This window comes from Anoplopoma fimbria, chromosome 7 (genome assembly GCF_027596085.1).
Source record: "Anoplopoma fimbria isolate UVic2021 breed Golden Eagle Sablefish chromosome 7, Afim_UVic_2022, whole genome shotgun sequence".
Lineage (NCBI taxonomy): Eukaryota > Metazoa > Chordata > Actinopteri > Perciformes > Anoplopomatidae > Anoplopoma > Anoplopoma fimbria.
In genome coordinates this window covers 10,621,392-10,637,401 of record NC_072455.1, presented here as the reverse complement: position 1 = coordinate 10,637,401, position 16,010 = coordinate 10,621,392, and the positions used below count along the sequence as shown (strand labels likewise).

At 39.5% G+C, this 16,010-nt stretch overlaps 2 protein-coding genes across 2 annotated transcripts; both read left to right on the top strand.

Moving 5' to 3' along the window:
* Positions 1–562: 562 nt before the first annotated feature.
* trmt10a (tRNA methyltransferase 10A) lies at positions 563–4,856 on the top strand. The gene is made up of 7 exons (XM_054600993.1): positions 563–978; positions 1,720–1,897; positions 1,990–2,061; positions 2,138–2,212; positions 2,511–2,660; positions 2,755–2,860; positions 3,658–4,856. Exons 1-7 carry the CDS (start codon positions 803–805, stop codon positions 3,852–3,854), a joined length of 954 nt encoding a protein of 317 aa, XP_054456968.1. The 5' UTR covers positions 563–802; the 3' UTR covers positions 3,855–4,856.
* Positions 4,857–5,196: 340 nt separating this feature from the next.
* On the top strand, positions 5,197–12,328 carry spata6l (spermatogenesis associated 6-like). Its single transcript, XM_054600992.1, has 12 exons — positions 5,197–5,252; positions 5,896–6,033; positions 6,291–6,339; positions 6,617–6,658; positions 6,853–6,977; positions 7,205–7,297; positions 8,266–8,472; positions 10,245–10,344; positions 10,553–10,599; positions 11,700–11,788; positions 11,896–11,989; positions 12,263–12,328. Exons 1-12 carry the CDS (start codon positions 5,205–5,207, stop codon positions 12,326–12,328), a joined length of 1,098 nt encoding a protein of 365 aa, XP_054456967.1. The 5' UTR covers positions 5,197–5,204.
* Positions 12,329–16,010: the final 3,682 nt, after the last annotated feature.

Sequence of the window (16,010 nt, the reverse complement as noted above, 5' to 3'; positions counted from 1 at the left end):
GTTTGTATGCCATTCATTCAAATACATTTTTTTCCCCAAGTAAGTATATTAATACGATGTTAATAAATGGGAGGTGGCTATTATTTTAGTTTAGAAAATAACGTGGCTTACATGAATTTTAACATATTTCCACACAATGACATGAGAGCTGTTGACATAGCTTGTCTGTGCATGCTTTCTTATCATGTCGTCTTTTATCCAGTGTGAGGGCTGCTTCTCTCTGTTTGTGTGTGTGTGTGTGTGTGTGTGTGTGTGTGTGTGTGTGTGTGTGTGTGTGTGTGTGTGTGTGTGTGTGTGTGTGTGTGTGTGTGTGTGTGTGTAATAATCATCCCATAGATGTACAAATAGGAGCTGAATAGGATTTTTGGAACACATTTTAATGTACAAACATCATGTAATAAAAGATCTTTGGATCTGACCGATAGGAACAAAAAGACAGAAAAAATAAACAATGTCGGGCTATGATTTTGATTGTATATCATTTTGTTTCGATAGCATTTGAATGCATCTGGCGCGCTTAAATGACGTCATATGGCACCGCCATAACTTACATGTGGAACTGTCCGACTAATACATTGAACAGTTGTGTAGTGTAGTTTCTGTTTGTCCTGCTGGCTGTGGTTGCACATAAGGGCACACGTGATTCTGTGTTTCTTTTCTTAGTGAAACTATAAAGAAGGACTTTGCTTTAAATGCTGTCGGTTCGTTTTCTGCAAAGAGCAGCTGACGCGTTAATAACATCAATAGCTAGTTGACACAGCAACGTTGGCCGGCAGACGTTGGTTATCGCTGCTCTTAACAGATGGCGGAGGACAGCGGGAAAAGTGAAGCTTCAGCCCGACAGGACAAAGATGATGGAGACGATGAGAGCAGTCAGAAGACAGAGAGCGCTAACGGAGAAAACAGAACTGTGTCCAAAAAGCAAAGGAAGAAGCTTCTGAGGCAGCAGAAGTGGGAAGAAGATAGGGAACGACGGAAGTAAGTGAGCTCGTTTTAACTGCGTTCAAAAATGATTGCATTGTCAGTGCAGAGGTTTGTTTTTAATTTGGGATTTATTCATCCTTCCTCTCTTGCTCTGGTAAAAAAAAGAAAACATCTCAGATCCATGCAGGACCTTCACTTGCCTTACTTTATTAACCTAATGTGTCTTTAGTGCTGCCCTATTCTAACAAAACAAATGTATGGAAAAACAGTCTTTCATTACATTACAGCTAAAACGCTTTTATCAGGACTTACAATCAGAATCAGCAGTTATGAAGGCATTGGGTTTATTACAATTGATGCTTCATTTTTGTAGCTCCAGCCATCCGTCATTTCAGTTATGATAGTATTGTAAGATCTGGGAAAATCTAAAATGTCACACAAAAATAGACCAGAACAGGATGAACAGGGTAGTAACAGGAGCACAAGATGACCAGTCACTTTTAAACAAACCAGCAGTTTATCCAGATGGTATAAAACACTTTATTTATTACTGTTTTAACATTAATTGCAACTGGCTGTTGCCTTTTTTTGTGACCCAGTGTTTGATTTGCCCATCACACTGCATACAAATAATGAATACAGGGAGGGATATGAATACTCATCTTCTCAGTGTATGTTTTCATTTTCTGTCGACCAATCCAATGGAACGATCAAACAATGGATTGATATGCTACAACTAACAAGTATTTTATACGTGGTGTCATATCAGTAAATGTCCTGTTCCATCTGCTGCAGGCTGAAACGCAAGGAGAGGAAGCAGCAGCGTCGGTTGCAGAGGCATCATCATCATCATCAGGAGGACGAGGAGGGAGGAGAGGCCCAGAACGCCAGGAAGCGTCTACGCAGAGAGGTGACGCCTAGCTCGCTGAGGCTGGTGGTTGACTGCAGCTTCGACAACCTCATGCTTATCAAGGTAGAAAAAGTGGACCATCACCCACCATGTGTTTATTATGAAATGAACTGAGGTAACGTCTCTCCTGACTGGTTATCTGGTCGTGTCTTCAGGATGTCCGGAAGCTTCACAGACAGGTCCAGCGGTGCTATGCTGAGAACAGACGAGCCTTGCATCCAGTGCAGGTTAGTTGCTACTGACTGACATGAAACGGTAGAGACAAACATGTCTGATGTATAACCACTCCTCTCACCTCCCCAGTTTTATCTGACCAGCCTGGGGGGCCAGCTGAAACAGAGCATGGATGAGAAGGACAAAGGATGGGTCAACTGGAAGGTAAGCACCGATTGTTTTGTTTGTTTTCACAACCAAGCAACTCTCTGCAGTCTAGTTTTTGTTTGGGGCAAGTCGCAAAAGCACGAGTCCTTTTCCTCCTGGCAGAATCAATCAATCTATCTATCTATCTATCTATCTATCTATCTATCTATCTATCTATCTATCTATCTATCTATCTATCTATCTATCTATCTATCTATCTGCACTTGTGTTTCTTGTGTTTACTGTCATTGTTCACCTTGTTCACCAGTTTTGCATAACTGTGTGTAAATGTGCATGCCGTCGTTATTGTGTGCAGGACATCACCATTAAAACGGAGCACTACAGTGAAGTTGTTCCGCAGGAGGAGCTGGTCTACCTGACATCAGACTCCCCCAACATGCTGGAAGAGCTGGACCACAAAAAGGCCTATGTGATAGGAGGCCTGGTGGACCACAACCACCACAAGGTCTGTCTGGCATCACGGCTGCAATGCCCTGCTTGTTATAGTTCCTGCTTGCTGATTGGAGCTGGTCGGTTTCCTGTCTGGGTTTTGTTTGCAGGGCATCACGTTTGAGAGGGCGAAGGAGCTGGGGATCGATCACGCTCAGCTGCCTCTGAGCAACTTTGTCAAGATGAACAGTCGGAAGGTTCTAACGGTCAACCATGGTGAGAAGGAGTATCAGTAGTTTTAAGCTACTGCACATGTGGTCATTGAGCAGTTTAACTTGTGGGGTTAGTGTCCAATAATAGCTTAGCAACCACGGCTAGTCACGGCAGGTCTTAACACTTCGGATTTGTCTACATGATGATAATTGTGGTCAGGATGCGTACTCATCACCTGGGACCTGTTCGCTTTAGCTTCAGTCTGTTGTACATCATTGAGTAGTCTTCATGTATATAGCCATCAAGTGCACCCTTTTACAGGATTCTTCTTGACATATGAGTCAGCCGAAGACATAAAAAGTCAGCCTGGGATTAAGTTGCACAGAGCTAACACTAATTAGTTAAAGTCTTGCAGCGATGGTTGGTGTTACGCGGTGTAACGCGTCGCTAAGCGGTGTTACTCAATCAGATGACGGACGCTACGATTATAAACCATAAAGTTCTTTGCAGCACAGAGTAGCAGGCATCAGATTTCATTTCTCGTGTGACGAGAGTAAGAAGAGATGAATGAGAAGACGATGGCGGAGTATTCGGTGTCGGAGAGGAGAAGGAAAAAGTGCCTATTTGTTGATATTTTGGTTTTAAAGCCCAATGTTAATAGGGACCCCGATAATGTTAAAGAGGCAATCTGTAAACTTTGTCGGATGAAGGTGGCAGCATCTGGAGGCAACACCTCTAATCTACACACAGACACCTTCAAACGCACCACAACAGTGATTACATTGACTGTGTGTGCTTTGACTCACCATCTCCCGCAGCCTGAATTGTGTTTTAAAAATGTGCTTTGTTCCCCCCGTCAGTGTTTGAGATTGTCCTGGCTTACCTGGAGAAGGGCAGCTGGCAGGAGGCCTTCTTCACCGTCCTGCCTCAGAGGAAAGGAGCGGTGGCCGTCGACCAGGACGGAACAACTGTTCAGGGAAAAGAAGAAGAAGAAGAAGAAGAGGAGGATTCAGACTCTAACCCCGACACACCAGACCAGCCTGAGAAAAGAGACTAAAATGTAGTTCAAATGGACAACTTCAAACAAAGTTCACAACGTGTGGATACATTGATGCTGAGCCCATGCTCCCAAGAGGGATGTTTCTGTTGACAAAGCATCTGTTTTTCTTTCTTCTATTTCAAATTTTTTTTTTTTTTTAACCACCTATTTATTGAGTTTTACTTTGTGCCTCCTGTAATGGGTGAAAATTGAGTTGAACAGCTAATGTAAATTTTAGTTTTGCAAGATTCTTTCGGCAGATAATACACTTGTAATTACAGAAAATAATTTATTCATAGATTTTTATTCCTTTTTTTCAACTCAAAGCTTAAGCTGGTCAGACTGGTGCTAAATGTATTCATTTAAAAGATTTGAAGCAGGATAAAGTCAACACATGAACATTGTTATCACCGTCCCTGGAATTATTGAAATATTATGGATTTTTGAAAGTATATTCACACAGCCTGCACAGTATGCTAGAAGCTTAAAGTGAACAAGATAAAAAAAGAGATGATGAGCTAGACCTAGTGCCAACCAGAATGCACTGGATGACATTAGTAGCATCAATTCTGACTTTATCAAATGTGATGAGTCAAGAGTGAAGTAGAAAAAGCTGTTTTGAGTTGATGGCAATCTGCGACCTCACCACTAGATGTCACTGAATCCTACACGCTGCTCCTTTAAGCAACACCTGCATTATGACCTGGTCTGGAGGCCCTGTCGCATAGAGGTGCCTGAGTTTAATTGTAAGGCCTTTATTTTTTTATAGTGCATGATTTAAAAATGTTTTATTAATAATTACAATGTGATACATACACAGTGCAGGGAGTGGGCTTAGCTAGCCCTGCATACAAGTAGAACAACAGAGAACAAACAACATGATACTGCGCTATATGCCATCAGAATATATTGAACTGTGACAGAATACATTTATACAAATCCAATATAATTTAAGAGGTGATATATACAACTAGAAAAAAAACACTGAATCAAATCTGACAATTTACAATAAAATACGTGAATGGAAAAAAATCCAAATGTCTATAAATCGTTCATAATCAAAGACCTGGCTTATCAAATTTACGTTAAAACATTTCAAAGAATGGAAGGGAAAGGTGTAAAAACAAGTTGTGTGCACATCATGAAACTCCATCTAGATGACGTTGGAACATTTAAAATAGCAGGAAGATGATCATTCCATGTGATTTACATTTAACCCACACATAGGACATTCCCAAGTATTAAAAAAAAAAACGTTCCACTCTAGCAACGAACCCCGGAAGTTGTAGTATCCATGGTAACGAGATACGCCAATGCTAAAACCGGAGAAGAGTACGCTGTATTCGGTTGAAGCTAATCCTTCGTCCAATGTCCCGAAAAGCACTGAAAGTGTTGGTTGAATTAAAGTTCAGAGCGGTAAGAGCCGTCGTTTTCTGCAGCCGTTCCTAACCCGTCCTCTGAATGTTACGAGTTACTCTGGGCTCTTCTGGAAGGACAGAATGCTCCATCAAACACCAGCCTACATTTTAATCTTTGGCATGTAAATGAATGCTCCAAATATATGTAATTTGAATCTGTACTGTTCTCTGACTAACCACCAAGTGGATCAATGTAATATCTGGATAGCCTATATATTCTCATTCAACTACTTTGAAGGATCTAAAATCTAAAACATATTCTGGTTTGTTGAGCATTTGTTTGTTTACCACATAATTCCATATGTGTTCCTTCATAGTTTGGATGTCTTCAATATTAATCTACAATGTAGAAAAAAAAATAAAGAAATAAAGAAAAACCATTGAATGAGAAGGTGTGTCCAAACGTTTGACTGGTACTGTATGTATATATCTTATATATATATATAATAAATACACAAATAAATATGTAACATTGACATATTTGATGTCTCACTGAACTAGACACAATGCTATAACTCAATCAGAAGTGGCCTTCAGTAATATATTGATCACCCCTAGCAGTCAGTGAAAATGTCTCAGGAAATGTACATATTTGACTAATAACCCTATTTAATCATACTCTGTTCCTCCACTGCTCTCAGGTTTCTTGTCCTGGAGTCCATCTGCCAGCCAAGGATGATATCTACCTTAGCTTGTGCTTCATGGGCCAGTACTGTCAGTCCGAATGTCTCCCTGCCGTCTTTCCTCTGCTGTTTCATGAGAAGATGACCTTTGAAAAGGTAAATCTTCCCTTCTGAGAGGAGTGAATACTCAATGGGAAAAATAGCTGAAGCGTAATACATGATAAGTGTGAAACGTTAGATATTCTCATTCTCCATGAAGTTACCTGTATTTAATACCATAAATACATGTGACATGACTGTACAGTATGTACAAATAAGAACTCCTGTATATATAGAAAATTCAATACTGTTTGTAAAATAAGAAAGCTATAGAATATAATTAAAAAAAACATGAATATTTTGTTTGTGTCTAGATTTTCAGGCATGCAGTTGACCCTGGAGACATCGCTGTAATGCTTGAATGTAAGTTAATTCATATTGGGTTGTAAACTGTCTGTGGCAAATATTGTATCAACTGATGTGGTATCTCTCTTTCTTTTTCATAATTATCCAATATGAGAGTTCTATCTTTATAAATCAACTGTCTGTCATCATTCCCTGTGGTTCTTAAGAGGCCAGCCTCAGCTTCATGTAGAGAACATATGATATTAGTATAAATATTAGGCTATAAGACTGCTAGTCTGTGTGCTGTGAGTCTCACACGACACTAGGATCTCAAATTGACACTTTTCCTCTTCAGATGAGACGGTCACTATTGAACTGGTGCAGCTGATTCCTCCAGGTGAGGCTGTTTGTTTTGCATTCATAATTCTTTGTTCCACTGTTTAGAAATATACCTACATGTATACCTGCAGATACTTCAACTTTATCCCTACTCCTCTTTCCTGTCTACGTGCAAGAATCAGGAAGCATTGATTAAATGAACAGGATACAGCCCGGTAACGTGCTGTTTCAGACGTGTATTTGTGTTTGCAGCAGCTCACACTCTGGCCTGCTTTGAAGAAGATGCTCGACGTTTTTTATTCCCAGAGCCCAAACTGGTTCCGTCCTCCTCCGGAGTGGATCGAGAGGTTCTGATGACCCGAGTACCTCACTTTCCAGTAGGTCCAGCCCTCTGACACCTGTACAATAATATTGTCTATTTCCAGCATGTGGCTTAAAGGTACTATGTGTAGCCTGTTCACATTGACACATCACTTGCATATTATTACATTTACTTAGCCACAGTAGCAGGGACATATTCAAAAATGAAGACAGTCTTGAGTGTGATCTTTGCAGTTAAATGTGATTATGGTACAAATATTTCCTCTCCTCTTTTTTTTGTCAGGGTATCGCTCCAAGGTTGGAGTTTTCCACCAAAACGACCATCATTGAGTGCTCAGCTGATGCAAAGATCAACATTTACCCCAATGTATCCATGGTAAAGACTGTATTATATGGCTCAACATTTTTGTAGTTGATGCATTAAAATTAAAAACTGCATCATACAATATCTGAGGTGACCACATTAACCACATTCTATGAATTATTTTACTTTTTCTCAGTTGAATCAGTTATAATGATATCCCCTGAAAGTGTAGGTCACAGTGAATCTAAGACTGTGTGTTCATATTTAACTGACTTTTGACTCCGGGAAGTAGGAGTGTGATGTTTGACTCAAGTGACGGCATTTATAGTCCTTCTTTGCCTTAATAAACTGTGTGTCAATGCTGCTGCTCCTGCTAACTGTGTTGAGTCAAACTAGAGTATCTAACTTCCCCTTGTTTTTTGGACACACACACAAACACACTGGTTGGAAGGATCTATAACCACAATGAGGCTACAATTCTGTGAGATTGGTTATATGATCTGGGGCCAATTAGAGCAGTGCTTTAAAAGTGAGTTATAAAGATGTTTATTTAACTCCATAATGTAAAGGAAGCCAGCGCAAAGATGAAGCTAGGACGTTTCTGATGTGGTCCCTTCTTTAAAGCCTGGCAGCTGTGTTGTGAACAGACAGGAAAATACAAAGGCCTAGAAAACCCTGCCAAATCTTCTTTTAAACAGCAGAAAGAATGATTGGAAAACTCACTTGAATTGCAACTCAAAAAATAATATTCAAATCAGATGTAAGACCAATGGTACATTTGTATAGCTAAATGGATTAGCTACCATGTTAGGTGCCACCTGCACCTGCTTGGAGTTAAGTGTTTTTTCTCAAGGACACTTTGACATGGAGACGGGGATCGAACTGCCTATTTTCTGGTTGGAGGACGACCAGCTCTACCTGAGGCCCAGCTGTCCCCTAGAACCTCCGGTTCTATCAAAAGGTTTAACATGGGCAACTAGAAAGCCCAGCCCTTCTAAAGATGTGAATCTGCACTGAGACATCTTCTCTTCTGTTTCCAGAGGACAGTGATGAAGAAGAACAGGAAACACCCCAGCAGACCCAGGAGCTCCTCTCCACGCAGCAGTTCCAGGTCAGCGTCATATATTCCCAGAGCCCAGTCCCTGTCCCCTCTGAGAGCTGGGGACACACGGCGCCTGGCCCGGCTCATCCTGGACCAAGCATCTCCTGGCCCAGCCAACTGGGACACAGCCATCACCTCCCAGCCTGTGAGCATAAACAGAACATCTTCATTCCAAAATTCACAATTCATTTTTACAAATGGGATTTCCAGCCACAAGATGGCAGAGAAGAGCCAAGTTAGCTATGACTCCATGCAGAAGTTATTTCTACAGCACTGAGTGTGAATCTAATACAAATATCACTATCATCTGATCCTCTACCATGTTATGTAAGTTAAATTGGTTAAAAGGTTTGACAGTCAGTTACAAAATGACTCCAATTTGCCAAAAGCATAATATAATAATGATAACATAATCTGAGGGCATGCGGTGGATACTTCCAGGATGTGTTAACTAGTCATATAAAACAGATCCACCACATAAACATACACATAACAAAGGTCCATATTGCTAATGTCAATGTATCCAAACACATGTATAAACACATCTCACTCAGTCCTCCATGTCACCCACCCAAAAGCAGCTCTCTGTGGCCGTGTAGGGAACGCATGGTGCCAATAACCATTGAAACCTACGTAACCTACCCATAAATTGTAACGTGAGATTACTGAGACATTTATAAGCCCTTTGTCTTGAACTTTGACATCCTCTGTCTGAAATTCTCCGATTTAGTCTCTTTAACCTCCCCCTCCGGAAAATGCCCAGTCTGCTCTGATTGGCTTGTGAGAAAAATATTGTCTGGTTGAATCATGTTTTATTATCTAAACAGCCCACAGAAAACAGTTTGGGTTGTTTTATGTCACTGTTTGTGGGTTGGTAGGCCTTCCGTATACCCATATAATGTTAACAAGCACTGATGGAGGGAGTTTTTAGTGATATGTCCCCGTGACACTTCAGATTTGTTTGAGAGTTTTAAATGTTTTTCACCAGGTTTCCGATCATGCTTTTGGTGATCTTAATGTCCTAAAATGACCTGAACTTACTTTTCCAAGATCAATTACCCCCCACTGTCTTCACCAGAGGAGTTTGCTCAGTTGTTAATAAGTGACAGACGACACATACTTAGGTCATGTGAAATAAACTGAGCCATCTCCAGCAGATTTGCTTATAAGGACCATGAGATGTATTTGAATGTTCTGGGGAAAGTTAGTTAGTAGAGCTTTACTTTATCTCATTTTGTCAAGGAACTATAAGGTTGCCATGGTGATGGTCTGTTGACATGGGTTCTGTTATTTGACGACAAGCATGTCACAAAACTGGGGGCAGATTTTGTGTTTTTGGGGCCGTTCATACTTAACTGATTTATTTCCAGAATACTTGGACGGATCATTTAGAACACTTTATGCTATATTGGTAATGAAATCAGCCACTTAAGCTACAGGTAATGTCAGACATAGTAGGACGAGAACAGCAAAACCCCTGGGGGTATTGCTGTTTTGAACAAGGGAGCGTTTCATTGGTTATAAGTACATTTTCCATTTGTGTTATTTCTTCATTCAAAGGTAATATCACCTCGCTTTAAAGTTAAAGATACAGTTTCTGATTTTGTTCTAGCGTCCTATTGTGCCAATTTCCCCCCTATTTTGATGTTTTGACAGATAGGTTGAGTCTCAAACCAGTGGACTGAGAGGACATCTGGGGATTGGTTGGTAGTACCAAAACTAAAATCAGTCTTCATTGCTAATTATTATCTTACCTAGTCACTGACATTTCAGGAAACATATTATATTTGCTGTTCGGAACATCAACTATATGAGTTATCTCCCATTTTCTTATCACAATAAAATGGTCCGACCTCTTGGTTGTGAACATCCTGTAGCAGCTTGACCTGCTCACTGTGTCCTCACTCTCCCGTGTAGACCCGGGCTTCTTGGCCTAGAGCCAGTCGATCTGCCTCGCCCCAGAGCTCTGCAGTGTTTACCAACTCCTCTTCACCTTTGACCAGGTCTTCATCTAAAGGTAGAAACCCACATATGATGCTGCTTTAATGCTACTAAACATGGATTAAAGTCCCAAACAACTGACCGTCAGAGCTTGTAAAGTTTAGTGTTCATTTTTATACCTTAACAAGCACTCAGTTTGATAGTACATACCTACTCACAGCCAAGTTTTATTCTTCTTATCTGTTGTGACTCAAAAACATTTTCCAATCTGTTTATTGTTTTAGTGAGATATTCTCAAACTGGCAGACAGGAATCTTCCTCCAATGGTTTGGTAGGAACAATTAATTCATATTATTAATATAATTTTGACTTTGGTTTCTTAGCCAGGAAGTTATTGGGTTTATCAGATGAAGTACAGAGCTGGAGTCATGATGCAGTTAGCCTAGCTTAGCATAAAGACTGGATGCAGGTGGAAACAGCTAGCTTGACTCTGTCCAAAGTTCAAAAATATTTCTACTGGCACATCTAATGTTCATTGACTAATATCTCATTTAAAAAAAATGTGTACTCAAACTGAGATGGGTAAATGTCAATTTGTAGTTTTAGGGGGAGTTTCCACTGCGAATCGAACGTGTAGGCGGGATTCTCTGCTGAAACTGATGTGAAATCATCTCTAACGCCACACTTGCTGAATCCTTTCACCGATTAACAAACAGAGGAACATCTCCACTCTGTTAATTGTACGGCGTCGTGTACGCCAGAGTTTTTAGCGGATGAAAAAATAAAATAAGATAACGAACGATATTTAACTCCACCTTGTTGTATCGACTAGCTTGGAACCTCGACCGAGGTGATACCAACAAAAGTACCAGGTACCATGTTCTATCCAAAACTTTTGCTAATGGAAATCGAAAAAAGAGCAAGTTGAGTTGAGTAGAGCCGTGCAGTACCATGCAGTGGAGAAGCAGCACAAGACCCCCAGGAAGCTCCACCCAGATGTTGTTCACCAAGAAAAAGTTCCAGCAGGTTAACTTCCTCTAAATCATAATTAGTTGATTTTACATTTCTGTTTGTGTACAGATTAAACAAACAAGGTGTAACATGTTAGTCAGTGAGCTTTAGAGGTGTAAGAAGATGTATCGTTGAACTTGGCTGACTGGGACTTCTAAATACAGAATTGGAACCTGTGAAATGTTTTTATACACAGGCCTAAATTTGAATATAGATGAGAAACACACAAATATGTAAATTAGGTATCTGTAATAATAATTTGTGTACATATATCATAAATTTAAGTTTTATAAAATTACAGATTGAGCCTTTAATAACTGGAATTGAGACCAGATTTAGAGAGTGATATATATAATTTGCTGAGCAGCAGATGCATTAATGTGATGGTGAAAAGAAATGCCTCTCTACTTCCATTGGTAGGTTGGAGGGATATCAGAGGATGACTCCAGCTCTTCAGAAACACCTTCAGGGCCATGGCGCACTTACAGGGAACAGTCCAAGCAAAGCAGGTAATTTTCTGGACAATCTTAGTATAATCAAGCACCTCATTACATAGATAGAGAATATAATCACAAAATACCAAAATGAAATGAAAGCCTACTGGTGTGATGTTCAGGTCTCAGTCCAGCTCTCACAGAGAATGGGAAGAGGTCCAAGCCCGTGTTCAGGGACTCCTTACGACACCAAAAGCTGTACGCAGGCTTGCCTATGTAAGTAATACATAACATGTCACAGCGTCAGAATGTCTTTCTGTCTTCATATTTGTATCTTATTTTTTCATTCCTTAAAGAAATTCACCTCAACCTCCGCAGAAACCAGGCCTTTATTTGAGACAGGCTTATATTACTGTAGCGTCTTTCAGGGGAAACTTATCTTTTGGAATTTAAGCTCAAGTTTGCCAGTTAAATAAGTAGCTCATTAATGCAAACACGATTACAAATCAACGATACCACAAAGAGAATATGACTGTAATTGTGTTTTAGGGGGCCACGCCATCCGAGGTAGAGGAGGTTTTAGCCAGGAGGTCCATCTCTCCAGGTCCACCGTGATGACATGGCCAAAGAGAAACATATCACAGCAGTGGTTTTGATGAACGTCCACACACAGATATTTAAATGTCCACTCATGATACATGTGTTATTGTGTTTCATGTAAAAAATAAACCATTAAGACTTGAAACTCATTGAAATATCTCACTCTGAGATATCAATCTGAATTTGTCCAGTCCTCAGGTAAATCCCCAGAAGGTCACTAAAATCAATCTGTGTCTATGGCGATGCAGCTCTGTGTGAACTACTGCTGTATATCAGAGAAATAGCTGCTCACCATGACTGTGAGGCATTAAACACCGGCTCGACCAGGAACATTGTGATCTACTGCGGAATGGCTGCTGAAACAGCATTTTGATGTAATAAGCAGTCAAACTATAGGCCTCAGGGGCAGTGCAGATTCATAAAAAGTCTTAATTCTGTAAATAGGGGCAGGGGCTGATGTTTCCAAAGCTGTTTGAGGACTGTAGCATAAGGTTTATTCGTGGGCCCTGGTCAGTCCACTTTAGCCCCTTTTGAGTTTTTCAACAGGCGATTTACTTTAACAATGATTCAGCAATGTTCATGCAGTAATCTCTTCCACAATGTCAAAAGGCAAAAGGATCTTTGTTCCAAATAGCCAAACTCAAAGGCATAATGAAAAGCATGCTTTCGTAGTGAGGTGTGAGATGTGAGAAGGCAATTAGGGTGTACATACAAAAAGTGATGGGAGTAGTTTATAGAATGACAAATAGGAGTTAAATCCCTGTCTACTTTCACATTTCTGCACCCCTGGACAACCTCTGTTTAAAATCACTGTGTTTTGGCAGAAGCACAGTTCACTATATACATGGGTGGCAAACCAATTAAATGCAAAAAGTACATTTAATATATCAGGTACACTGAGATAATCATGATTTTAAAAACATGAACTTTTTGAAGCACAATACTTAACTTGTCTTAAAAAGGGTTGTGTGGTAGGTCTTAAGGGCAGACAGCCCAGACTAATACACATCTAGGAATACATTTTACTACTTTGTCAATCCGTCTGCAGAGTTCTCCTAAATTCACCAAAAATTAGCATTAGATGATGCCTCATTTGCATATTGAAACATACACATTGCCAGAAAACTGGGGAAGTTTCATGGTGTTATCTATTAGTTAATTAAGTTTTTACCCTATTCATCTCGTGTCTTGCAAAAAGTAGGTCACTCTATAATACATTTCTGTAGAGGTAGTTTTTCTCTAAATCAGATTTTTCTCAGACTCTGAGCCAGAAATCTCCACTTCAGTAGCACTTACATACACCAAACCTTCCAGTTTCATATTTTTTAAATATATCATTCATAGTCTGATTTATACAAAATTGTAGTCCTAAAAACATGCTAAAAATATATTTTTGGGTGACAGTATTTTCTGATTTATTGGAGTGATAAAAGTTCCCTCTGCAAAACCTGTGAACAATGTAATTCTTATTATTTTTGATATGGTTAGTAGATACCAAAAATAAAAACAAATTAATCAGACAAATAATGAGCAACTTTCTTTTATTTGCTTGCAGTTACACATAACGTAGTACATGTTGATTCACATACTGTAGGTACTCAATTAGTTGGAGTGAAGGGGGTGGTTGATGCCATGGTGCTTTTGAAATGTAGAATACAACATGATTTGCGAGGGCTTACCATTTCTGATCATTATGAAATGACAAACAAACACCTTCATTCACCCATGTTTTATTTCAAATATGGCCCTTTCGGCAGTGTACGAACCACTAAAACCGAGATACTGACTCTCAGACTGCAAACCTGCCACAATTCATTCTTGAATTTTGACGTCTTAGGGAAAAGTGATGGAAATATTCTTGAACATGAAGCCCATAATACTTATAAGTAAAATAACAAGATATATTATCCCCAAGGATGAACAGTAGTCATGTGAAATCACACTGAACCTCACTGAACTCCGTAAACATAAAGACAAAGTCTGCCATTTCAACACCCCATGACCTCTATCAAAACAACTGCATGATCCTTGGTGGAGGACAAAGCTGAAAGATATATGGATGCATTTGCTGTTTTTTCTATGCTAGGTAACCGCTAACATTGCAAAGTGTTGACACATAGCTGTTTCTTTGGAAACAGTATTAAACATCAAGCAGAGGACATCTTACAAGTCTTTCTTCTGGGATTTTTCCCCCAAACTGGAACATTGAAATTAGCTTGTTATCCTAGCACGGACTTTCTATGAGTAGTGTATGCAGTTGACCATCTTCTACGCCAGCCTAGCTAGAAACATAGTTTAGGATTGACACATTAGCTGCAGTTTTGGGAGCAGTACTTTTCAAAAACTAAAGAAAATCTCATAGGTGTTTCTTACGTGATTTTTTCCCCCAAGCTAGACCACTTAAATGTTCAAATGGAACCCGTCATACAGTACTATATTGTGCTATAAACAACTATGATAATTTCTACCACAATCTGAGCAACAAACTACTAAGATGCTTACATGTTTCGTATAGAATGTCTCTTATTGGAAATACCTCCATTAGCATGTGATGGATAACATGAGTGTCACTTAGTTTTGTTTCCATGGATTATTGTATTTCCCTCCAGGTGGGAAAGGTATTTGGCTCAGACTCTTTGTAAAATGAAAAGTAAACCAATGAAAAGAATGACTGCTACTTCAACCTAGTGACAATGATATTGATTATTATGCTGGAAACATTGATTATTGGACCATCACTGGGAACATAACATAAATAGTACAACAGAAAACCCTCAGTAATACCACTGTCGGTCCCAGGTTATGTGTTTTTCAAGTTGACTCCACCAAACAACTCTACACAACTTATTCCAAGCTTAAGTACTGTCCAGTATGTGCATGTGTAGGCATCATAGTTTTCAGCTGCTGCATGGAGTCAAATAAACAGCTCTGTTACAGACATGGATATACATTAAAAAAAAAAAAAAAAAGACCACAAGCATCACACCTAGTGAGCATCACAAATAACAGTGCAGCCAGGGAGCATTAACATAAATACAGACATTTGTCTCATTTGTGGCATTTCGTCAAAGGATTAACTGTCATTGACATTCTAAGGAAGGCGAGGCCCATTGGTCGGTCTGTCCATCCAACACATGTGTGCATAGTATTTTAAGAACTACTGGTTAGGTAATTAGCATTTCAACCTGCTCACAAGAACTATCCAAATTGTATTACTAGATTGGCATAAAAGGAAGGTGCATTTCCATCCAACCTTCATTTATTTTCTTGATGACAAATGAAATGCTGAAAATTTTGAAATATTGCAAAAAGAGATTTTGTCTGAGGCGGAAAAGTTGGTGTATTGCTAAAAGCAAAACAGATTTAGCCTATTAATGATGAAGTACATGAAGCATGTGTCTTCAACATCTGAAGGATGTTCTGCTCCGCTGAAGAGACGAAAAATACTGTCAGATTAAAACCTCATCCCTCAATACAGATCTGATGTGACCTTCCTCAATTCCTCATTAACCCGTAAAACAAACAGAAATGTCATATTTCCATTGAGTTTTATAAGTTATCTTTTTCACAGTTTGAGGTCCGACATTGGTTTTCCAACTGGATAATTAGTATCACATGGTGTTAATCTAGATGAACCAACTTCTAATAATCAAATAACGCTAGTGGATGGAAACAAGCATTCATTCTCATTTTGATT